This window comes from Pundamilia nyererei, unplaced genomic scaffold, assembly GCF_000239375.1.
Source record: "Pundamilia nyererei isolate P.nyererei 1_Seehausen unplaced genomic scaffold, PunNye1.0 scaffold00015, whole genome shotgun sequence".
NCBI classification, from domain to species: Eukaryota; Metazoa; Chordata; class Actinopteri; order Cichliformes; family Cichlidae; genus Pundamilia; species Pundamilia nyererei.
The window spans coordinates 1,318,327-1,343,947 of NW_005187416.1; the positions used below are offsets into that span (position 1 = coordinate 1,318,327).

The following is a 25,621-nucleotide window of genomic DNA, read 5'->3' on the forward strand; positions in this document are numbered from 1 at the left end:
GAAGTGGTAATGAGGTCCTAAGCAGCCTCGCGGCTTCAGACAGAGAGACTCTGGAGCAGAGCCGGCCGGTCCTGTCAGCTGCCGGGAACTCAGGCACAGAGAGGCCTGTGGTCCACTGTTGAGGCTCACATGGGACTTTAAGGCAAATGTGATCCTGACACATTGTTCTGGCATGCATAATAGGGCCTTTTCAGGGCTCCTCATGGGAGCCCTGGGAGCCTGATTTTAAAGAAGTAACGTGACGTTGGTTCGTTGGTTCTACCTCTTCACTTCTTTTGTCTCACAGCCTTGCTTATGGGAAGTTGTCCTATGACTCATGACTTCCTGCGTTTCCATTAGCTTTAAGGAAAATGCAGCACAGATTAAGTAACACCACTTTAAATTGTGTCTCTGCTTTTTTGACAGAATGGTCAGGCCAGGCTGTCCAGTCATTCTGCTCCATATCTTCAGCATCTTTGCACACACAAGAGGTATAAGACATGCAAATATTGAGCTAGCATACCATTCTCTTCCTCAACTCTTACAATTTGATGAGCTCTTGTACATTATTTTTCAAGGTAACACTCAGGATACGCTGTATCCGTATGGACCTGGCCATAGGGATCTAGAGACTCCAAAGATGGACGATGGAAGTTCTCCTGAAATTACTTTACTCATCCCCTTTATTTTCTTCAATATCCCTTACCGCTCTATCTATGTAAGCCCTGAATTCCACAGTCCTTCAATCAATATCTTTAAAGCTAACTAATGTTGGACCATGAAACTGAAATAAAAATCCTCTTCTTTCCTCTCACAGGTCAACAACAATGGTGTAATCTCCTTCAACGTGCAGGTTAGCCAATTCACACCAGAGGGTTTTCCCCTGAGTGACAGCAGGTCATTTATTGCTCCACTCTGGGCAGATGTGCACAATGGCATCCGCGGAGACGTGTACTACCGGGAGACCACCGAGCCAGAAATTCTCGAAAGGGCAACACAAGATGTCCGGAAGTATTTCAAAAACATGCCCACCTTCACTGCCACATGGGTCTTTATTTCAACATGGCACCAAGTCACTTTCTATGGAGGAAGCCAGACAACTCCGGTAAAGTTTTAACTCTGGCATAGTTTGAATTCTGGTCATTCACTTCCACCAGTATGTGGATAGGAACTGGCTGATCAAAAGGGGAAAATATGCCCCACGTGCATCTGCTTCATCTTCATCTGCTGTATTTCTCATGTGTACACAGACTTTGGTACTGTATATAAATGTGTGAGCCTCAATAATTGCCACCTGGTTGCCATATATGATTCAAACACACTCATTATAAGAACTAACATGCCATTCAGACATAATGCTATACACGTGTGTTTGAGGATATTTTATGGTCCCTATGCAATTTTCTTTACCATCCCAAAGAAAATGAGGAAGATAAAATAATGTAAATACGTTAGGTTAAGGACCTGTCCAGGGTGTACCCTGCTTCTCGCCCTACGACAGCTGGGATAGGCTCCAGCGCCCCCCGCGACCCTGAAAAGGATAAGCGGAAGCGAATGGATGGATGGACGTTAGGTTAAGTGTTATTTGTAGCTATATTGTATTTTTTTGTTAGATGCATGTAGTTTACCCAGCTTAGCTTGCTATATTTTACTTTAGACTTCTCAAATCTAGCCAACATCTGTTTCTGGACAAGTAAACAGTTATTTTGCAATTTAAATGTAATTAATGTGTTTTGGGTGGTTTAGCTGCAGAGTGAATTACTAATTCGAAAGCTTACAATTCATCCCCAGCTCACCAAACATGTCTGTAGGATCCATAGCAACGGCCATGAAGTGGCAGACCACGTAAAGTTACAGAGCAGTGTCACAAACTGTGTAACAATCGCCAACGCTCTGATGACTCAGTGAATGCAGAGCTTCACTGAGTCTAAAACTGCCTTTTTCTACCACATGAATAGGTTTTTGTATAGATAACACATTAATACAAATTGAATTATGAGGCAGGAGCAAAAGTTAAACAAAACCTTTTCAGGTATATTTATTAATAGTTTATCAGTTTAACTACAAAGCAACTCACTACATTGTTCTATTTGTGTGGCAGAAAGCTATCCATGATTAACCCACCAAGTTGAAAATCTACTCGTTTTTGGCAGTTAGTGGGTATTTATTTCAGACCCCGTGTGTGCCTGTGTGTATGTGAAGCAAAAAGACTGCTGTGTGTATGAATGGTTGAAAGTAGCTTGTTGTGTCAAGCTATGTTAATGGTTAGTAAGGTTAGGTAAGTGCCATATGAGAGATCCCTTTTTAGAGAAACACATAAGAAAATATCCAGGAAGTTTTCAACTGTTTCAGTTTGTAACAAGGTGGGCAATTCTCATCACTGTACAGAGCAACATAATTTTAAAATGACGCTAAATCAGGAACAGGTTTTTTGTATTGAAGTTTCCTGTCTATTTTGTGGATGTTAATTACATGAAAAAAAAAAAGATTTTCATCCATTATACATTTGTTTAGTGTATATTCACTTTTCTTCTTTCTTACAATCTTTTTAATCCCGTTGTTTGATTTAAAGGTGAACACGTTCCAAACTGTACTCATCTCAGATGGCGTGGCATTCTTCAGTATGTTCAACTACGGCGAAATCACATGGAGCACAGGAACAGCCAGTGGTGGAGATCCATTAACAGGATTGGGCGGTACAACAGCTCAGGTATTCTCACTGTGCCTCCTAATTTCATAAGGACAATAAGGCTTTTCGTATACAGAAATTATCCTCTGGACATTCAATCTGATATGCCTCACCACTCTCCCCTTTTTAGTCAGGTTTTAATGGTGGAGATATTGGCCATTTCTTCAACCTGCCGGGATCGCGGTCAAATGATGTAGTGAACATTGAACAAACAACTAATGTAAATATTCCTGGGCGCTGGTTCTTCCGTGTAGACACTGAGCTGATTAATCCTGCCAATGGCTGCAGCTACAATGGCAAGTCAAACATCAAACACTGATAATGTGCATGCAGGTTGACTCTTTGCAAAGAATTCTTCACTAAAATTAGTCCATGAAATGCTACTTCGTTCTACATCCTTTCCAGGCCGTTACTACAGACGAGGAGAGATCTTTTGGCTGTCTGACAGATGCTCACAGCGGTGTCGCTGCCTCGACATCGATAATGAGGTGCAGTGTCAAGAGGCTCCGTGTGGGCAGCTTGAAACCTGTGAGCAGCTGGAAGGAGCCTTTTACTGCCAGCCCACTCGCACCAGCACTTGCGTGGTATTCGGAGACCCCCACTATCACACCTTCGATGGCTTCCTCTATCACTTCCAGGGGACCTGCTCCTACCTGCTGGCTCGGCCCTGCTGGGAGGTAGCAGGGCTGCCCTTCTTCAGTGTGGAGGCCAAAAACGAGAACCGTGGAGCTGCCTCTGTTTCCTGGCTTAGAGACGTCACAGTGGAGGTGTATGGTCACCGAGTTACGCTGCCAAAAGGAAGTTTTGGAACAGTCCAGGTGAGAATCTATGGATACAGAAGATAAGCACATAGCTGCGTTCCTCCTGGATACACTGTCTAGATATTGGTTAATGATTTCTACCTGTTCCCTTACCAAAACATCCTTTTTTCTCTCTTTAGGTGGATGGCTTGGTGAAGACTTTACCAGTCCAACTCCAGCTTGGTGCTGTCAGGGTGTACCAATCTGGGGTTGCCATTGCTTTAGAAACTGATTTTGGACTCTTGGTAACTTACGATGGCCAACATTACGCATCCATCTCCCTACCCAGCTCCTACTTCAACAACACTTGTGGCCTTTGCGGCAACTATAATGATGACCCTGCCGATGATCCCGTACTACCTGATGGCACTCTGGCAGAAAGCGTAGTGGAGCTGGGAGGCAGCTGGAGAGCAGAGGACACAGACTGGAGGTGTACAGATGGATGTGCACAGAACTGCAGCATGTGTGACCCTCTTGCAGAAGCTTTCTACTTTCGGTCTGACTACTGTGGGTTAATTAACAAAACTGATGGACCATTCAGGGACTGCAGAGCTGTTGTGGATCCTACAGCCTTTGTGTACAGCTGCGTTTATGATATGTGCAGCAACAAGGATAACATCACTACTCTATGCCAGGCCATCCAGGCCTATGCACTGGCTTGTCAGGCCCTTGGTGTCACAATACGACCTTGGAGATCTCGCACCTTCTGTGGTAAGATTCAGTTTGCTTAATGCTAAATTTGACATGAAAGCACTTATCTACCATATGAAATCAGAATTAATTTCTTCTCCGTTATTGTTTCTTAGCTTGGTCTTGTCCAGACTTCAGCCAGTATCAAGTGTGCACAAGCGCCTGTCCAGCTTCCTGCTCAGACCTCACCGCTCCCTTGTACTGTGCTCATCCTTGCACTGAGGGCTGCCAGTGTGACCCAGGCTATGTTCTCAGTGGCAGCCGCTGTGTACAGCGTGAAGACTGTGGCTGTGAGCATAATGGCCTTTATTACCCCCTTAATACGACTTTCTGGGTAGGTCCCAGCGGTGAAGAAGGAGAATGTACCCTCCGGTGTACCTGTGGGCCTGCTGGGGAAGTTTCTTGTTTCAATGATTCCTGTAAGGAGGGTGAGGTGTGTAAGGCAGAGGTTGGCCTGCTGGGTTGCTACCCTCGAAGAGAAGGGGTTTGCTCAGTCACCCAAAACTCAGTGACATCCTCCTTCGATGGCACCTTCCTGTCGTTCCCAGATGACAGCTCTTATTACTTACTGAAGCTGTGCGCTCCAGTGCCAGCCAATGGCTCGATGGTGGAGGTGAAGCTAGGCCGGCGGTTGGTCAACAAAGGGCCTGCTTGGAAAAGACCTGTGGTAGTTACGCTAGCTAACATGGAGGCACAGATGGGAGGGTTGGATTTTGATACAGTCAAGGTTAGTATTTCTTCATAAAAAGTAAAAATCTTGTGGGGGGGGGTTTTTGGGATCTGGGAAAATAGTGAGTGGAGACTTCTGCACTGCCGCAAGTATATGAACAGATTCGCTTTTATTGAAACTGAAAACGCTGGAATTGTGATTTAGGTAGAGGTCTAAGCTGAAAAAACGAATTCAAACCCAAGCATAAGCAGTAGCAATAGAAATAAACAGCAGAAATAAATGCATTAATAATTTTTATCAGCCAGCAATGGTCATCCGGTAAACAAATGAACACAACCACAGTGGGACTACAAGCCAGTCAAGCCTACATCTACTATGAGTCCCATATCTGGAAAAATAGGAAGAGTAGCAACAGAAAGAGGGTCCTGGAATAAAATCTGTACCAAATCAAAAATGGGGATCACAAAGAATGCCATTTTCTTACCAGATTGGCCAGGTCCAGTGCTCCAGTTGCCAGCAGAGTGGAGGTGGAAACTGTGCTACTGTTGGCCAAAGACAAAGAAAAAAGATTTGTGGATATAATGAAGGAGGATATATATGCATGAGGTTGTTTTGACAGATTAATAGCTAGAGATGAGGTGAGATGGCAGCAGATAATCCACTACAAAGACCCCTAAAAGGAGCAGCCAAAAGAGGAAGAAGAATAAGTCGTAGTGTTAACAAATGGGTTGTTAAAAGAGGTTGTATGTGGCTAACAGTTAAAGCTGTTTGGAAAATGAATAAGTTGTCTGAAGTGCTTGGGAAATGATTGCATTAGCAATGTAAACTGTTAGCTAACACTATGAATGAACAAATTAATTGCTAAAATGGCTATCTGCAAATTTAAAAAAACAACGTACCAATATTTTAACTAAAGGAATGCTAGCTAGCTAGCTAGCTAAAATGAACTGGAAGTTGTTAGGTAAAAGAAATAGATAAAAGGCCTCCAATATCTTCTGAACGACTGAGAAAACTTTGTTTTAGCATATTATATTAATGCTTACAGAACAATAAAATTGTTGAAGAATTCTTTAAATAACAGAAACAGAAAAAAGACCCTCTTACTATCTGTGCACAGAGGTTTTCTGGAAATTCTGATCCAGGGAGCTGATTGGTCACCAGACAGTGAATTCATATCTTCTGATTTTCTTTTCTCTAATCTCAAACATAATCTGCCCCCAAGCGGGTTATGTCTTCAACTTTAGTCACAAAATCTTGCTTCATAATACACATCTCTGCTGTCTGTGTTGCTCAAAAATGTTAGCTTATTAGCCTATTAAAGCCTAAACATGGAAAAATGTATCTAACTTTAGCATCCTTTGACACAATAGTTATATATTTATTTTTAAAACTGTAATGCCAAAAAGACAATTGAATTTAAATAAGAAAGGTTCCAGTGATAAAGACATCCATACACATAAAACACAATAATCACAACTGCAAATACTGACCTTGATTTCAAAGGAAAAAATGAAAAACTTAACAAGAGGTTGTTGTTGTTTTTTAAATAAATGGACCAGACTTACTAACAGTTAAACTTTTAAAACAAAAATGCCTGACAGCTTTATGAAGTGCAAAACATCTGAACTCATAACAAATGACTTAACAGTGAAACTGTGACTGTTTGTCACAGTTGTAAAAAGTAGTATTTAATTTACCGTTATGTCAAGAATAAAGTTGCTGTTGTGCCACATTAATAAACAAGAGAGCAGCTCTCTTTCTTTGGAGGTGTAATCGATGGACGCTATGAAACTGCAGAAATTTAATAAACTCAAACAGCCAGAAGCAAAAAACACAACTATGTTTGCAGTCCACAATCTCTCTCCAGTCATTAGAGAGCCTCATTAAAAGAAAAAAAATGTTTGTGCTGAACAAGGCTGATGTTAAGACTTAAAAATGATCTCAGCATATCATCATTTTTGTTTGCTTTTAATCACCTGTAATAGGCTTGAGATTTGTTTGAGGCAATATGAGAGTGTGACCATAAAAGCATGTCTCAGACATTATAAGTCTGAAAACTGCCATCTGGTTTTGGCATTAATTAAACTAACTAGTTCACATAAATGCACTTTGGAACATGAACGGTTTTTTAATGAAGGCCTTCTTGAGTCCAATGAAAATGAGGCTTGGAACCACCTGAATATATTTCACTTTTTTATTTTGCAGGTGAATGGTGAACTAGTGTTGCTCCCATACGTCCATCCAATGGAGACAATGATGATCTACAGAGCGCCGGGCAATGCAACAGTGGTGGAGTCCCGCGGTCTGCTTCGTGTCCACTACACACATCAAGGATTCCTCAATATCTCCCTTTCAACCCTCTTCTACAATGTTACTTGTGGTCTTTGTGGTGTTTTCAATAGCAATGCAACCGATGACCTTCGCCTACCCAATGGACGCCAGGCAGAGTCAATCGAACAGTTCACAGACGGCTGGCGCTCCATTGCTGATGATCTTACCTGCAACGGCGACTGCGACGACCTGTATCGCATGTGCACAGACTTACGTCTTTATCAGAGCCCTTGGATGTGCGGCAATATCAACGACCCCGGGAATAGTTCCTTTCTTGCGTGTCACGCAGTGGTTAACCCCTCGCCATTCTTCAGGAACTGTTTGTATAACATGTGCGTGAGGGAAGGGAACCGCTCAGCCCTGTGTTCTTCGCTGCAGGCTTACGCCACCGCCTGTCAGGATGCTCAAGTAGGACTTGCTTCATGGAGGAGCACCACCAACTGTCGTGAGTAACCGTTTTGGCTATTACATCTATATAAAAGATGGACCATTACATCAACCATTGGCTAGTGAGGGCCTGTTGTCAGGTCTCAAACTGAGCATTTTCCCTGGCGAGCTTGTTGTTTTGAAAGGCCATGTTACAAACAGCGGGAAATGACTGTAAAATCAAGGCATCCCCTAAACTATACACTGCATCATCTTCCATTTTTAGGCTAACAGGGACCATAAACTTAGTCCAGATGACTTCATAGCAGCAGCTGAGGCCATAAACATATATAAAAGTGATTACTTAAAGCACAAATGAAGGGCACTGTACGAAATTTTTCTATAGATTTTCACACAGCTGGATTTCTTGTTGAAATCAGAGCAGTCACCTCTTGCTGGTCATTAGAAAGATCAGCAAGTTGTCGATTATCAAACTCTTCTCTGTAGATCCAAAACAGAGAAGCATAGACGGACTAAATCTAATAATTAAGTAATTAAAGTTTATTTATAAAGCCTTTTCACAGACAAGCATTCAAAAGATGTAATCAAAATAAATAAACACTGGGATGAAGCATCGTAAAATATAATCGAAAAGCAATAGCAATACAAAATCAAGTTAAGATCGCTTTTTAAAGAAGTCCACAGAGTCAGCTCATTGCAGTTGGGCTGGGAGACGGTTCCAAAGTCTTGGTGTCACAGATTGCAAGGTCTTTAATCTTTCATTAGGAAAAAACAAGAAATTCTGAGCCTGTGATCAAAGACTGTGAGCAGCAGTGTCTATAGTAAAAATCTGGTATAAATAACCTGCAGTGTGTCCAGACTATTTACCCCCAAACACATATAAATGAATTCTAAAGTCTTCTAGGACTTTGCCAAAACTCTGCAAGAAATATACATTACTAGCTAGTGGCTAAGCTATTGTTCTGTTTATCCATATTGGATAAGGAGGGGGGATCTGAAGAATATCTCAGCTGCCATAGGACATGGAGCAGGGTACACCCTGGACAGGTCACCAGTCCTTCGCAGGACTGAGAGAGAGAGACAGCTATGCACACTTACTTTGAAACCTAGGGCCAATTTACAATCACCAATTAACCCAACGTGCATGTGTTTGTGAGAGACAGCCAGAGTCCCTGGAGAGAAACCATACAGGTACTCTCCAGGGTAAATTCCACACGGAAAAGCTCCAAGCTGGATTAGAAACCAGGACCCTTTTTTGCTGTGAAACGACAGTGCTAACTACTGCACCACTGTTCCACCCCTTTGTTGTTTAAAAAACGAATTTAAAAAGTTTAATTCATATTTTTTTAAAACAACAAAAGCTGATCATGACTTTTAAAAAGTAGAAAAAAAGAGAAAAAGGCTAAAAACCAAAAATAAACACAGTAAAAACATAGTCTTGCTGATGGGCTCTGAGTTATCAGAGCCCAACAATGTATAATGTGTCTTGAAAACACATTTAACCCTCCTGTTTATTGTAAGTTATTATTGAGTTTTACCACCAGCACTGTTGAAAACTTTGTTCCAGTAGCAATAATAACAATGCGACTGGGTATTTTCATATATTTTGCATGAGAATTATAAAAGTGGATTGTCCCAAGAGGAAAAACTTCCTTATAACAGGAAGAAACCTCCAGCAGAACCAGACTCGGAGAGGGGCGGCAATCTGCCGTAACTGGTTGGGGTGAGGGATGGGAGGCAGGATAAAATATACGCTGTGGAAGAGAGCCAGAGATTATTAATAACTAATGATTAAATGCAGAGTGGTGTATAAACACAAAGAGAGCGAAACGAAGTGTGTGAAGATGAAAAACACTCAGTGCATCATGGGAAGCGTCCATGAGCCGCGGTCTACTGCAGTATAACTAAGGAAGGGTTGAGGGTCACCTGATTCCGTTTTCTTTAAAAAAAATCCCAACAATAACTTAACCTAATATTTAACTATTTAATTTCCTCTGTAGCAATGGTCTCTAGATTATTTCTATCATCTCACTTGTTTGGAGCTGTTGTTTTATCTTGTTAGAAGGAAAGTAAAACTGGAACCAGTTACAGTGATTTTGTATTGTGACTGTGATACACAGTGTATTTTGTACTACACATACAGAGGATAACATAAAAACACATGTAAGATATTTGACTGAACATTGGCTTAAGTCTTGCTCTCCCTGACCTTCACTCTTCTTCAGCTCTTCCCTGTCCAGAGAACAGTCACTTTGATGAGTGCACCAGCGCCTGCCCTTTGACCTGTGCCAACTTGGACGACCCCGAAGAGCCGTGCCCCCTGCCTTGTCAGGAGGGGTGTCAGTGCGAAGACGGCTTCGCGCTGCGGGATGGCCTGTGCGTGGCACGCAGAGATTGTGGCTGCATCTACCACAGGCGTCAGCTGGCCACCAACCAGACTTTCTGGACAGACTGGGAGTGCCAGGAGCGCTGCTACTGCAATGGCTCTGACAACACCGTATACTGTCAGCTCGCGCCGTGTCACCCTGAGGAGTACTGCCAGGAGAATGACGGCCTGTATTTCTGCCAGCCGCGCTCTGAGGCCCTGTGTGTGGCAGCTGGCTATGGACATTTTTTGCCATTTGGCGGAGTGCCGTTCGAGCTGCAGAGCTCTTGCACTCTCAGGATGGTCACCACCAGATGTGGGAGGGGGAACACGGCGCACGTACCCATCACCAGAACTTTTCCTCCATTTAAACTGGCGGTTCGTAACGAGGACAGAGACACGAGCCAAGCAATTTGGGTGAGGGGTTTTGTGCTGGAAGTTTACGAGTATGAAATTGAAGCATCTCGAAGCTACAGAAACACTGTCACGGTAAGCATTAGGTTGATATATGAGAATGTCTGTGCAATGAGGTAATCTTCAACAGACTTTATTTTTTTTGCATGCCCTGTGAAGGTCGAAGTTATTGCATTTGTGAGGACATGTTATTTCTAATCAAGCCGATAGAATAACCAGGCAGAGGGTGAATTCCTCTTTGATTGGCTTAAGGTGGATCTAATTTCAATGGGCATCTTTTATCGGCCTGGATTTGGCTCAGACGAAACCTCGACCCTGAGCGACATTTGGACCAGGTTCACAAAGCGACTAAAAGATCTGAGGAGCAACATAAATGACACATCCACCCACACACTCGCTCACACACCCTTCTTTCTTTAATTTTCTCCGTTTCGCTCTCGCTCTGACAATTATACTGAGAGGAATTCACAGACACTCTTTCAGTCAGTCTTAATAGTAGCTGTTCACCACCTGGGCTTCCCCACATACTTGGAAAATATACAAGTCAGTTAGATTAGAGACTTGAACTTCTGTTTCTAGAAGTTGCTCCTGTAGGAATGATTTTATGTTAGTTGGGATTTTATATTAAATCTTGAACCAGTTTTACATGATTTCTCTCTTCACTCAGGTGAATAAGGAGCGACTGTACCTTCCCCTGAAGCTGGGCCCAGGAAAGGTCAATATCTTCACCTTTGGCATGCACCTCATTTTGGAGACAGACTTTGGCCTGAAGGTGGCCTTTGACTGGAACACTCTCCTGCTCTTGACTTTACCCCGCGACCTCTACAACTCCACCTGTGGCCTTTGCCAGGGCGTGCCTCTGTCCCCACCCACCCTTTCCACTACCGACTGGGGCATGGCCTGGGCGGAGAGGGACACCTTCTGCCAGGTGGGCTGCGGTGACTCCTGCCCGCGCTGTGGCCTCGGAGAGAAAAGCTCCCAAAACGACACCCCTCTCATGGTGGCTGATGCCAACATGAACGCTGGGAGCGACGATGAAGCAAATGGAGTCAGCACTGGCATACGTTTCCACATCGGTGACGGGCTCTATGTGTTTGTGGAGCCCGAGGCAGTGAGGCTGTGTGGGTTACTTGTTGATCGGTCAGGCGTGTTTGCACGGTGTCACAGCAAGGTGGCGCCAGCGTTCTTTTATCAAAGCTGCCTCCAGGACACCTGCTTGGATCAGGGAGCTCAGGATACAATCTGTAACTGGCTGCAGATCTATGCCAGCACCTGTCAGACCCAGGGGGTGCATGTCACCGACTGGAGGAGCGACACACCGTGTGGTGAGGAGATGTTTTTGTAGAGTTTTTCCCATTGTGTTATCACAAGATGTATTCTCCTTCTTAAAGTCACAGGCACCTTTTTAAGTTTCAGGTTTGTGTGCACCATTACTGGAGAGAATCTATAATTAAAATTAAGGCCAGTTTAAATGAATAATATTTACACAGACGTAGCTAGAAACCAGTGCCCTATGAGCAGCATTTGGAGACAGTGGGGATAAAAAAATGACGTCTAACAGGAAGAAATCTCCAGCAGAACCAAACTCAGAGAGAGAGGCAGGTTCTAATCAGGAGAGAATGAAGAGAGAAAAAAAAGTAATAATAGCATATGAATGTGTGATGGCTGTAAGCTGGGAAGTAGAGGTGAAGTGCATCATGGGAGTTCCTCCAGCCAGCCTGAGTCTGAGAACCCACAGGCTAATATCCTGACTTGGCTGGTATAACCACCAGATAAAATCCAAATAAAAAAGGTAAAACTTCGTCAGCAGATAATGGTTATCTGATGCATTTCAGCATGTACCATCCCTGTTTTGCTCCCCACATAGATTGTTTATCTGCATGCAAGGGAAGCTTGCAAAAGGACACTAGAAAACTTGTAGCACCAAAACCTTTTTTTCTTGCCTGCAGAGATTAATTGCAGAGGAAGTAAGGAATGGTTTACACTCACCTGATCCAACCCTAACTATTAAGTTAAGTTTAAAGAGAGTTTCTGCTCCATGAATCCAGACTTGGAGCTGGTTCCAGAAGCCTGGTAGCTGAAGCATCTGCCTCTAGGAAAAATAGACTGTGTGTTGTGAAGAAGCGACAGCGTGTCATCATTAATGGCTGTTTTAATCAAAGAAAGTAGCTCATCTGAAAAATATCAGAGAGATAAGAATTACCAGAAAATGCAAAATAGGTTGCAAAATAAACCTGGTTTTATCCCACCTGCCTTATGCAGGTTTAAGATAAAATCATTAAAACCACAAATTGTAATTTTTAAGTTGTGTTTGTATATTTATTCTATAAGGAAATGAGCTACATCATGATAATTAGTGCATTTAAAACTGCATTTATATGGAATAGGTTCTTATTTTGGATGTTTTCTCTAAGCAGGGATAACCAGGTTTGAAGTCCACCTCAATCTTCTTACACTCCGAAATAATAAATAGTATAATAATAAAGATAAAATATATTTCACCCAAAGGGCCAAACAGCTGCTGCACATCTGCATGAGCTCTTGACATGGCCAGCTGTTTCTTACCCCTAAACACTAAAGATTTATTAACATCACAAACATTTTTAGAGTGGAGTTAGTGCCACTGTTAGCTAATATCTTTGCCAACCTGCCTGCTCCCAGTCCAGAGCTGTCCACCTAACAGCCATTACTCCAGTTGCATGTCAGTTTGCCCGCCCCAGTGTGCACCAGCCCGCGGCCAGAGGGACTGCAGCCAGGACTGCGTGGAGGGCTGCCAGTGCGACCAGGGCTACGTGCTCAACGGCAAGAGCTGCATCCTTTCTCAGAACTGTGGCTGCTATACCGATGGCACATACTATGAGGTCAGTCTCCCACCAAGCTCTATGTGCATGAATATATTATAAATGTTTAAATATCTGGGTTATTTTGTGCAGTAGAAATATATAGAAAGTATATAGAAAACATTAAACTAGACCTTTCTGGATCTATCAGTAAATGCAACCATTAAGCTCTTAAAGTCCAAAATAAGTTGGAAGTTGCATGTAACCTTGGTTAAAACACTATTTGCAAATATAAAATCTTAAGAGTTTTTCTTTATTTTAGCCCAAGCAACTTTTTTGGAACGCCGACTGCACCAAACGCTGCCAGTGCATCGGACGAAACCTGATCCAGTGCAATCCAAGGCGATGCAAGGCAGAGGAGGAGTGCACCCTCCGGTACGGGGTTCGGGGCTGCTTTGCCCGCCGCTCCCAGCACTGCGTGGCATCAGGCGGCGGAGTGTTCAGGACATTCGACGGGGCATCGCTGCGACTGCCGGCCTCGTGCTCCTTCGTCCTGTCCACAAACTGTCACAAGCTGCCCGACCTCTCTTTCCAGCTCATTGCCAACTTTGATAAATGGAGCACGCCCAACCTCACCACCATCTCGCATGTCTACCTGTATATAAATGAGGAGAATATACTCATCTCTGGCAGCACTGTCAAGGTAAGAGGCTAGGTGAAGTAAAGTAGAAGATAAGCATAAAGAGAGGCCACACACTGTGTAGCTGTCTAACTCTGTGACTTATCCCAGGATTACTTGAATCATGTTTCTTATGGTTTCTCTTCTTAAATGTCGCAAGTTGTTTGAGTGAAACAATACTGAAGATAAGTTGTATTGGAAATGAGTATAATGGATATATTCTGCAAAGGATGTGAAATATGCCAGGTAGGAGAAAAAGAGGGAAGAGAAGATTTGTGGATGCAGTGAAGGAGGACATGCATGTTGGTGTGACAGTGGTGGATGCAAGGGATAGGTTGAGATGATCAGCTGTGCCGGCTCCTTAAAAGAAGTAGCCAAAAAGAAGAAGAAACTCATTTACTTTAGTTTTTAGTAAACTTCCTCTGTAGCTTAGTGTCCTGCGTTGTTGGTTGTTGCTAGGCAGCCAGGTTCTGAGGAAAAAATAACCAGTTTTTGCAACTTTGCCACAAGAAAGCTACTTTCAGCTACTTATTCATAAGCAGTCGTCACAGATCCAAAGGGGATTTGTTTATCTCTCCAGGATCGAACTGGGGATCGTTCACTTGTTAACTGAACGAGTAAATCACTACACGATGGAGCCACTTTGCACTAACTGGGGCTATTGCACAAGTTTGTTTTACTTTTTTCCATATTTGACATTAATTTCTGTATCTTTTCTTTTTTTCATCAGTGTCGTGATCTGAGACATTGATTTTAATCTTTAAAGCATTATCGGCCATTACCTGTGTTTCTGAATCATTGTATAACATTAAATATATAAAATCATGGGAGGCCACTTTATTCAAACTGGTGTTTCAACCAGTTAAACTCTCCCACCCTTTCTGTGCACCTTTGGTGCCGACCAAATCAGCACGCCTAGATTACCTTCGTTACCAAGACGACACTGTGACCAAAAAAAGAAAAATATGATTATGGGATAATTGTACATGTTGAAACACAGTCAAAGATAGTCGTAACAGGTTATTAACTTTACACAGAAATATGCAGCCAACAACTTGGCCACATTATGGGGTGGCTGTAGCTCAGGCGGTAGAGCAGGTCAAGGTTGGTGGTTCGATTCCTGGCTTTCCTCTAGCATGCCAAATATCCTTGGGCAAGATACTAACCCCATGTTGTGTATGAATGTTACATAGGCAGTTCTTGTGTGATTGGGTGAATGAATTAGTTGTATAAAGCACTTTAAGTGCTCAGAGTAGAAAAGTGCTATATAAGAACCAGTCCATTTACCATTGGAGACCATAAAGTGACTAAAACCATCACACTATGAAATGGACACTCTATATACCGAGGTTATTTTTTTTGCTTTTCATTTTCACCACAGTTTCTTCCTCTTTTAATCCTGCTTTAATAGAAAAATTGCCTCCATCAGGAGATTTCTCCTTTTTGTTTATGTGATCGAGTTACTGTGTGCTGGCCATATGGCTGCGGTCAAAGACACTTTAATCAACCTCAACAAACAGATCGGATTCAAGTCTCTCTTTCTTTCCCAAATACTTGAAAAAGTTCCTGCAGCCCAATTTACCAATTACCTTGGCACTAATAGCCTATTATATCTCCTCCAGCTCTGGACTTAGGCCATGTCAGTCAGCTGTAAGTGCAGTCACAGAGGTAGCTAATGACTGATTGCTTTAAACTGCAGCTCCCACTGAGTCTTAATCCTGCCTGATCTGAGTGCGCCATCATTAACATTCATTAATTTTATCGACTGCCTTAAGAAGCATGTTGGCGTTAGTTCTAATGCCCTGAAGAGGCTCAGATTGTCACAATCTTTGCTTCGGACTGTCTCTGTTCTTTTTTGTTTTATCCTAACAGCCAATCTTTGTATAAGAATGAAATCTTATACCAATGACAGCCCAATTTTGTTTCCCACTCATAGGTGATCATGTTTAAGCTTCAATGTCAGTAACATGGCAATGTATTTATGTTAATATAACTACAAAAACATGGGGAATGTACATCTTTGATTGTCTTGCAGAGTTTTTAAAATGCTGCCACATGGTGTTACTGCTACTCGTGCTATTATATACTCCTTTTCACACATGCCGCCCTAAACTACAGGAAAGTTTTCTTAAACTACCTGGGCTGTAACTTTTAACTTCTTACTCAGATATTCTATCTTAAGGTTTGCAAGCCCCATACTTAAAAAAACAAAACAAAACATGCTTAACATGAGCTGTTAGTTGTAAAGCTAATATTATATACATGATTTAGAAATTATCAAAAAATGCATTACTTGCATTTGGCTTCTTAGAGATGCTGTCTTTAGGACATAATGGATATCAGTTAGTGCTGACAATACATTTTACCCAGCATTACCCCTCCTAAATCCCCAAATGTAAGCAGAAAAAGGACATCTAAGTAGGAGTGCCTCCTGGATTTAAAATGGTTTAGTTTGAGGTGCTCTGTAGTTCAACAATCCTTCAATATGTTGAATTTTTAACTGTATAAACAGAAATATTTCAGTCTTTACTATCACATTTTAGACGAGCTAGTTCAGAAATAACAAGGAGTTTGAACTTTTTGTAGTCTAAGTGACCACAAACATGGGTGACTGCTTTGCTTTAATCTTCCAACCCACTTTGTATCAAATGGAAGAGTTGTCCCTTTATTTCTGTCCTTTCAAAATAAATTGATAAAAATATGTACCAGAGAGGCAACAAGAAGACAACCCCGAGAAAGGAAATGGTTTCACAGGCGTTGGTCACAGACCACAGCTTTCTGCTTATCCTTCCTGATCTTTTCTCTAGTTTTGCTTTTAGCTGGTGTCCTTTTTCCCTGCTGGTAGCATGAGATGACACGTGTTTCGCATTTAGGTTGTGCGCCGCTGCAAGAAAGTTGTTGTTGTGTCTCCAAACATGATCTCGAGGGTGTGGAGGAGATACCAGGAGATGGGTTGTTACACAAGCTAGACAAGGCCACAGGTGTACATCCACCCAGAAGCAGGGCTGGCATTTGCTCCGTTGTGCAATGAGGAGCGTGACAGTGGAAGTATCTAACAAAATGACCTCCAGCATGTTTCTGGCACTTGTTCCATGAGGGTGGCCTGACACACTCTAGTGGCACCTTTGCTAATGGAAGTTACAAATATAACTATAGTTCTGTGAATTCACAGATAACTGCCAATGGCAGGAAACTACGTAGATGGGTCTCCTCATGATCTGCGCAGGTCCGGAAATAAAATCGCGTGCATGATGTGTACGCTACTGAAGCGTGTGTACTATAAATACTACGTGGTAGCTCACATCTGGTCTCTGGGAATCTTCTCACACTGAGACGTTTTTAGCCGCCAGCAGGTCTGACAGTCATCCTGGAATTCAGAGAATCATAGTTACCTTTGTAACTTCTGTTCTGACTCATTCCCCCTTGTCTGCCAGTGGGAGTAAACAATGCAGATGACTTGTACCAGTACTGTCACAAGGAACAACTTCCTGGTCAGCCAGCAGCAGAACAGCTGAAGCTAATGTGGGCTCTGAGGCCACATTAAGCTAGTAGAACCTAGCAAATGTGAAAGACGCTGCCCGGGAAGCCACTGTTCACCAAGTAAAACACCACTCATTGCCACCCAGTGTGGCCACACCGCTGATACAGTGGCAACTAACACCAGAATGGACCAGTGTATTTGCTGCTATCTGCACCTGTTTTACTGAGTTCCTCCTGTTCTTCCCATTATAACATATAGAGAGCTGCTCTAATCATCTGTATGGATGCCTTCCATACTGCACTGGAACCATGAAATTATTCACTAAAATTGACAACAAATGTATTAAATAGTGAAACAATTAAATGTGTCATTAAATATATACAATAGGAATTAAATCATTTTTAAAAAGTTTAAATGAAATAAATTAAATGTATGTATTTCGTTAATTAGTTAATTCCAATTTAAATTGATTAACACATTTAATTAATTATTTAATGATGTATTTATTTAATGCATTTTAGCACTCGAGGCCCTCCGTAGCCTTAATGCTGGTTACTTAAATAAAAATTTCTTGTGTCCCGAGTCAAAAATCTACATGTGTCTGCCTCTCCTGTCCTCACAGGTTAATGGCACACCAGTATCCGTACCATTTGTAACAGGGCTGATGACACGCCTGTCCACATCTGAGGGTTTCATTGTCATCGACACACCCCAGGACATCCAGGTTCGCTACAACCACTTTAACACCCTGAGCATCACAATGGGCCAGCGGCTCCAGAACAAGGTGTGCGGCCTTTGTGGGAATTTCAATGGGGACCCCAATGATGACTACATCACCTCAAGGGGCAAGCCGGCTGTCAGCGCCCTGGAGCTGGCACAGAGCTGGAAGACCAACGGCATGCAGAACAGGTAGATGAGGCTCACAGATGGGGAGGAATTTACGGTCCATATAACCAGTTCTTGTAAAAACCTTTGGCTGTTATCCCCAGAATATAAAAGGAAAAGTTAAGGTTACTTAATCCATAAGCCATGCGTCTGCAAGCATGTGCATGTCTTAAACCCTGGATATTAACTGGCTGTTGCTAAAACATATCACTTGTGCAAATCATTTATACAGATAATAGCAAACGGAGCAATTCTAACAGGGCATTTGCTCCTTCTTTTCTTGCGTCCTAATACCTTTGACAGTTGGATTTTGGTCTTTCTCCTCTAGTTGTGATGAGACCCAGTACGTGGCTTTGGCTCAGTCCTGCGACAACTCGGCCATCCTGGCTCTGCAGAGTGAAGATGCCTGTCAGAAGCTCACCCAGCTCAAAGGCTTCTTCCAGCCATGCCACGGCCTGCTGGATCCCCGTCCTTTCTACCAGTCCTGCTACCTGGATGGCTGCTACAATCATCGCAAGGCTCAGGTCTGTGGATCACTGGCTGCCTATGCAGAAGCCTGCCGGTCCATGGGCACCCTCACGACCAAGTGGATCACCCAAGAGAACTGCTGTAAGGGCACTGTGAACTTCTCTCAGACTCAATGCCCACTGTGGAAATAAACACAACTTTGCACTTTACACAAATATAAACCAGCACTAATGCTGAATTTACCAGACGTACTAAAAGTGAAAGTATGGGGTCTCATATATTATTGATTCACACATTATGAGCTTAGTTTGCTAAGATTTCCAGAATGCTTTCCATCAAGACCACTGTGTTACTACGATGAGACGTGAAATGTAAATTTGTTTGACCTTGTAAATTTGTTTGCTTTGTTAGTATTAGATACGTTCATGTTCTTAAAAACTTTGTGCCTTCATCTGTGTGACAGTTAACATTGTGTGTGGACCTGTCTTTAGCAGAATGGATCTATGACCCCTGTGCAGGAGAGATCTGCACAAACTTCACCTGTGAGCTGGAGAATGGAGGCGATCTGTGTGGCTGTCCGGAGTTACCCACCAACTCTGAGGGTGAGTGCTTCATCCAGCTGCAATCACTCAGTTTTAAATATCTGACACTCTCCGTGTTACTTGATTAGCCATACATTTTAAAAGCTATTAAAAAATACTTTTTTATTTAATCATGGCTATGGTGAAATACATGGCTAACGTGAAATACATGTTTTTGCAACATGCAAAAACATGTATTTCATGTCGATGTTTGTTAGGCGAGGATGACATCATCCAAGCGGAGGTGACCTGTAAGCATGCTCAGATGGAGGTTTCCATCTCCAAGTGTAAGCTCTTCCAGCTGGGCTTTGAACGGGAAGATGTCCGGATCAACGACGAGCACTGCGCTGGCATTGAGGGAGAGGACTTCATCTCCTTCCACATTAACAACACTAAGGGACACTGCGGTTCCATTGTACAGGTCAGTTTGCAATCGTCTGTGTTCCAGCGTGTTCGTCATCACTTTCGAAATGTGATAAAACTCCCCGCATCTCAGTTTGGATCCTTTTAGACACTACAATGTAGTCGTCAACACGATCTACCAGGGGTCTCAAACTCCAGTCCTCGAGGGCCGGTGTCCTGAAACTTTTCCATGTTCCAAGACACTATAGAACTTGACTGCATGCTGAGGTGGCAATTCAGCCATTTGATTCATGTTACAGCAGCTCATGAGTGAATGAACATGGTGCAATAAAAGTACTTTTAGAAGTAAAATTTTCCAAACACTTACATTTACTGTATTTTCCGGACTATAAGGCGCACTTAAAATCCTTTCATTTTCTCAAAAATCGACAGTGCGCCTTATGGTCTGAAAAATACAGTACTTAAATTTAGTTGATTAGGGTTAGGGGTTGACATTTCAGCATGCAGTTAAGTTCTATATTCTTGCTAATGACCTACTAATTGTATTCAGGTGTGTTGCACCAGGGTCACATGGAAAAGTTTCGGGACACTGGCCCTCGAGGACTGGAGTTTGAGACCCCTGGTCTACACTATCTTGGAAGCGACACTTGCAGCATTTTAACTGAAACTGCCACAACACGTGCCAATGAATAATTTTGTCACTGCTAGCTGGCTGGCTAGGTGGCACTGGCACAGACAACCTACCCCCTTCCTACTGGCTGAAAATTGTTTGGTAGACCCGCCCCTTCGATTGTCTACCCCTGCTCATCAGTGTAAAAGATCTTATGCACTCCAAATTTGATGTCCACTTGTGGGAAGATTGGCAACTCATGAATGTGTTCCTCATGTGAATAATCTTTTTCACTTTAAAGTGATCAACAGAGTCTTATAACTTCCTCAGATTGATGTTGCTTCTTTATATTTATTGCTGATGTCAAATTTTCTGCTTTTATAGACGTGCGTTAGCAGCTCCTGGCTCTTAAATCCTCATAATTCTGGCTAATTCTGGCTAATGTTTTTGGTGAATAAATTATTATTTAATAATTTAATTATTATTATTATTACTAAATGATTAGTTTTTATGATGTCTTCTGTCTGTACGGTGTTTTACATTTTTTTGTATGGGTGAAATCAAAAGCAGCAGCTAGGATAATTTGTTCCTTTAATGTAGAAATTTGAAATTATGAGTCACCTACGCTTTATTTCTCTTACAGTCCAACGGCACACACATCATGTATAAAAACACTGTGTGGATAGAAAGTGTGAACAACACCGGGAACATCATCACCAGAGACAAGACCATCAACGTGGAGTTTTCCTGCGCCTATGAGCTGGACCTGAAGATCTCACTGGAGACTGTCCTCAAACCCATGCTCAGGTCAGGCAGCAGAACACAAATATGCACCAACAAGTGTGACACAACGGCTCAACGCTTGGATAGTCATTTCTTTTTCCTTTTTTCTCCAGCGTCATTAACCTCACCCTACCGACCCAGGAAGGAAACTTCATTACCAAGATGGCTCTGTATAAAAACTCCTCGTACCGCCATCCATACAGAGAGGGGGAGGTGGTGCTCAGCACTCGAGACATCCTGTACGTAGGCGTCTTTGTGGAAGGAGCGGATGAAAACCAGCTCATCCTTATAGTGAATATGTGCTGGGCCACGCCGTCGCGCTACAGCAGTGATCGACTCCGCTACATCATCATTGAGAGAGGGTGAGGTTTATTTAGTCCTGGACCAAAAATGCTCAAAAGAGAGGTGGGGAAAAAAAGATTTTATTTTATGTTTTAAACTCAACCATTTTTTTTGACCTTCTTTTTCTCTTAATGTAATCCAAGATGAAGTTGAGGTGTGATCGGTGTAAAGCATGTAGCTCTTTATGAAGCCTATGGGTTCACTACAGTCTGCTGCTTTAAGATGACCTTTATAGTCTGATCCACACATTTTGAGAAAAAGAAAAAGAAGTAATAGATACAGTCACTGTGCATGCCCTTTGCACGCCCTCACTGTGCCGGCAGTGTCTCCGGGTACTTCCTCAACAGGCCACGCCACGGCATGTTAGTTAAATCGTTTTTTCTAAATTTACGTGAGGTAGATAACGTGCTTGAGGTGTTTAGAATAAAGCACTATGGATGTCACGGCCCAAAGGTTTTGCATTATTTTTCGATTCCTTCTTTATTGTTGTAACTTTTGGGTTCCTGTTTAATCTATTACTGTTTTATTATTGTAGTAGTAAGTGTTGTTTCTAGTGATATTATTATAATTATTATTATACGATTGTAAAGTCTTTGATCCCTACTTTTACTATATAGTAATTCTAGTCCATAGTCCTTCTGTCCAAGTCTTCTAAACTCGGTGATTAGTATTTGTCTTTTGTTCACGTCCTGCTTCATTTTGAAGCCTGAGTGTCTGTTTATGCCCTGCATTACTTTTACTTCCTTCCCCTCTTTTTTGTATTAATAACTTTGTCTTTCTGTGTTCCCCTTGAATTAGTTCATCCAGGTTTAGCATGTCCTCTAAACCCTCCCTGCGTCAGTTATGGTTGTTGTTCCTTTCCTGCTTTAGTTTTGCATCTTTCCTGTATGACTTTTCACCTGTTTCCAAGGAACACTCAAGAGTTATCTCCTTAGTCATGTATGTGTATAAATAGTCCTGCCCTCTACTTTGTCTTAATTGTGTCATCTATCTGGTCATGCGGGTACTTCTTAGTTATACACGCATGCTCGGGTCTTTGTCATGCCTTTTGTGCTTTGCATTTGTGATCAGTGTTTGGACTCCCTTTTAAGACTTTGTTTAGTTTGGATGTTGACATTATCCATATTAAAAGCTCATCTTTTGTTGACCGTTCTGCCTCCCAAGTCCCACAACCACCTTCTTGACTACAGCACATTTAATATCTTGCTTATTCTAGGTGCCCAAACATTAAGGACAATACCATTGGCATGGCAGAGAATGGCGTATCACTCACCTGCCGCTTTCACGTCACCGTCTTCAAGTTCATCGGGGATTACGATGAAGTCCACCTGCACTGTGACGTTTCTCTGTGCGACTCAGAGACGAACGCCTGCAAAGTGGTGAGTAAATCAAGAAGAGCAATAAAAATCAGAAAGCGTCCTGCTGTGTGTTTGGGTGTTGATGTATCAATGAACTGTGTGTGCAGAACTGTCCACATAAGAGAAGAATGTACTCAGAGGACAGTGACCATAAAGAGCACATACTGTCTGTTGGACCCATAAGAAGAAGAGGTGAGCATAGTTTTAGATAGAAAATAGCTTATTGGGTAAAATACACGCTTTAGAGTTTATTGTTTAAGTAATCTGTGGAAAAACAAAAAGCCGTAGGTTAGCTTCTGATGTGTTTTCAGAGTCTGACTGGTGTGAGGAGAACAATGGAGGCTGTGAGCAAATCTGCACCAGTAAGGCCGCTGGGCCCATCTGCAGCTGTGTGACTGGGATGCTGCAAAGAGATGGGAAGAGCTGCCGGGGTAAGGACAACAAAAACACACATGTGCATTCTACAAATACCGAATTTTAAGGTTTTTTTCCCACCTTATTGAATCATAGCATGACCTAAACCGCGGCAATATCAGCCCCAGAAAAACAGAAACTACACATGAGGGTCACCAGGCAGGTTTTGCATGTTTCTCAATAGTTTACAGTTTCCATCATGTTTCACACAATTGGAGTGATTGAAGCAAAGCTAATAAAGTTTAAGTCTTGTAGATACAGCCACTACACACTTTATTAAGTAAACCTTGTAAGTACCAGATTGGACCCCTTATGCCTTCAGAACTGCTTTTATCCATGATGTCAATCTCCACCACAATGTGCTCTACTGGACTGAGATCTGGCGAATGTGGAGGCCCTTTGAATACAGAGAACTCACGTGCCGTGTCCCTTTATAACCACAGTGCCCGTGGTCAAAAAGGAACGGCATGGTCAGCAGCAAACGGTGCCAAGAATATGTCCCTTCTTCTCTGAATTCTGGCATCATCAAGGTTTTTCCAGCTAGAGAAATGCCACTCACTGGAAATTGTATCTTTTTCAGACTGTTTCTCTGTAAACTCTAGAACTGCTTGTGTGGGAAAATCCCAGCTTATCAGCAGTCTCTGAATAATCAGACCAGTCTGGCACCAACAACCACACCCCATTCAGTCACTTCAGTCACCTTTCTTCCCCATTCTGATGCTCAGTTTAAACTTCAGCAGGTTGTTTGAGTCATGTCTGCATGACTAAATATAATGAGTTCCTGCCGTATGATTAAATAATTAGACATTTGCATTAATGAGCAGTTGAATGGTGCAACTAAAAAAGTGGGCAAGTTTCTGTGCGTTAAATCAAAAAATTTAGGGCGTTCAACTTAATTATTAGTTAATTGATTGGTTCATATGAATTCCATATATTTATAACTCTTGTAGCTTTTGCATGCTGCACACAAACTAAACTGGTAATTTGTAAAAACCAGTAGCATTAAGACAGTATTTCCACCACATGCACATTTCACAAATGTTGTCATACTCCCTTCTTTTTTTCCAGCCGTGAGCTCAAGCAGTAACATCACACCTGCGATTCCTCTGCTGAGCGTCAGCGCTGCGATCTCCGTGCTCCTGGCTCACCTTCACACTCTTCTCCTCTCCTAACGCTCTGTGAGCTAAGAGAAGGCAATAAATGACAAAGATCAAACACACAAAAAGACTTGAATATGCACAAAGTATCATCATTGATTAGCCAGTAGATCAGCTGTGTTTCAGCCAGAAAGTCAAGACAGAATATACTGTACACCGACTAATTTTTGTCTCCACATTTCATTGATAAAAGGTAAGTCAGTTTTCTAGATACATGGACAGTCAGTCAGTTTCACTGCTTTGTTGTGTTTTTCTTCATCCCCATCTGCTCCCTCATTTACATTTATCAGGACTCCCACTGTTTATCACTCACCTAAAGCCACTATGTGTAGATGTTTTCATGTGATTATAACATATTTTTACAAATTTCTTTATAGGAAATTAACATATTATGCATGCTACCACCAGATGGTGCCAAAGAAAGTAATTTTCCAATCCTAGACATACAAACTTGAAGGTACAACAGCTAAAATCACACAGTGATGTTTATGGAAAGACAATGGCAGAATTAAAAAGAAACAGTAATATAACTGATTAGTTAAAGAGGCATAATTGTAAATCATCAGGGAATGTGAAATGTGATCCCACCTGTTTGTATTTATACCTGATATTATTCTACAGTCACACTAAGGAAAGCAGTGGCTGGAGATCACGACTGTGTGCAATGAACTTGCGATTTTTTTTTTTGCCATTGAAATTGTTGCTTCAAAGACAGGATCGGGTCTATGACCACTTAGTCAGATGCCATCTTTAAAATGACCTTAGTGTAACAATAAGACGACATCAGTCTGCTATCGTTCAATTGAATGCACTCAAACTGGCAACTGCATTCAGTCTGTTTGTGATAATATAGTGATTATGAATCAATCTGCTGCAAATCGCATTCAAATCAAACTTATATTAATCAGAAATTCCCACTAACTACACTCCTCCATAAACGGTGACGTAGCTGCTGCTTATAACCAGAATACAACTAGTTGATTACAGCGTGCTAGCAATTTGTCTATGTTTGCAAACTTTTACCAATCTATCTGAGAGCGATCGGTTGCTTGGAGACAGGTTGCCTCCCACCAGGCAATGTTTGCACTACCTTGCAATAGAAAATTAACTATATGTTTGCACTAAGTACTTGCAAGTAAAAAGAAAAAAAAAGCAACAAAACACAGCAGTAATCAGGCAACCATCAGTTTTGACTGTTTTTACTCTAGTGTGAGCTATTCATAAATCCCATTCTGTCCAAACTGTGATCAGATCTTAATGAGTAGGTGGGGTGCAACAACTAGAAACCCTCATGATTGTGATTTAATTGATTTACAGAGCCATCAAAATGTAAACATCAAACTATTTTATTATTAATTTATGAATAAATTACATTTAAATAACTGTAAATTTCCT

At 42.0% G+C, this 25,621-nt stretch overlaps 1 protein-coding gene across 1 annotated transcript; it reads left to right on the plus strand.

Moving 5' to 3' along the window:
- The first annotated feature begins 406 nt into the window (after positions 1 to 406).
- Positions 407 to 25,565, plus strand: tecta (tectorin alpha). The gene is made up of 23 exons (XM_013908841.1): positions 407 to 470; positions 558 to 697; positions 797 to 990; positions 2,494 to 2,689; positions 2,799 to 2,964; positions 3,074 to 3,486; positions 3,609 to 4,179; positions 4,275 to 4,885; positions 7,034 to 7,604; positions 9,772 to 10,400; positions 10,993 to 11,650; positions 12,987 to 13,186; positions 13,428 to 13,808; positions 17,888 to 18,174; positions 18,479 to 18,759; positions 19,110 to 19,220; positions 19,418 to 19,620; positions 20,816 to 20,979; positions 21,069 to 21,317; positions 22,514 to 22,676; positions 22,763 to 22,847; positions 22,967 to 23,086; positions 24,138 to 25,565. The coding sequence occupies exons 1-23, from the start codon at positions 407 to 409 to the stop codon at positions 24,239 to 24,241; spliced, it is 6,561 nt and encodes a 2,186-aa protein (XP_013764295.1). The 3' UTR covers positions 24,242 to 25,565.
- The last annotated feature ends 56 nt before the right edge of the window (positions 25,566 to 25,621 follow it).

Coding starts and splice junctions, on each gene's coding strand:
- tecta (XM_013908841.1), top strand. CDS start 407: ATGGTCAGGCCAGGCTGTCCAGTCATTCTGCTCCATATCTTCAGCATC. Junction 10,401..10,992: donor GCTACAGAAACACTGTCACG/GTAAGCATTAGG, acceptor CTCTTCACTCAG/GTGAATAAGGAGCGACTGTA. Junction 19,621..20,815: donor ACTGCGGTTCCATTGTACAG/GTCAGTTTGCAA, acceptor TTTCTCTTACAG/TCCAACGGCACACACATCAT.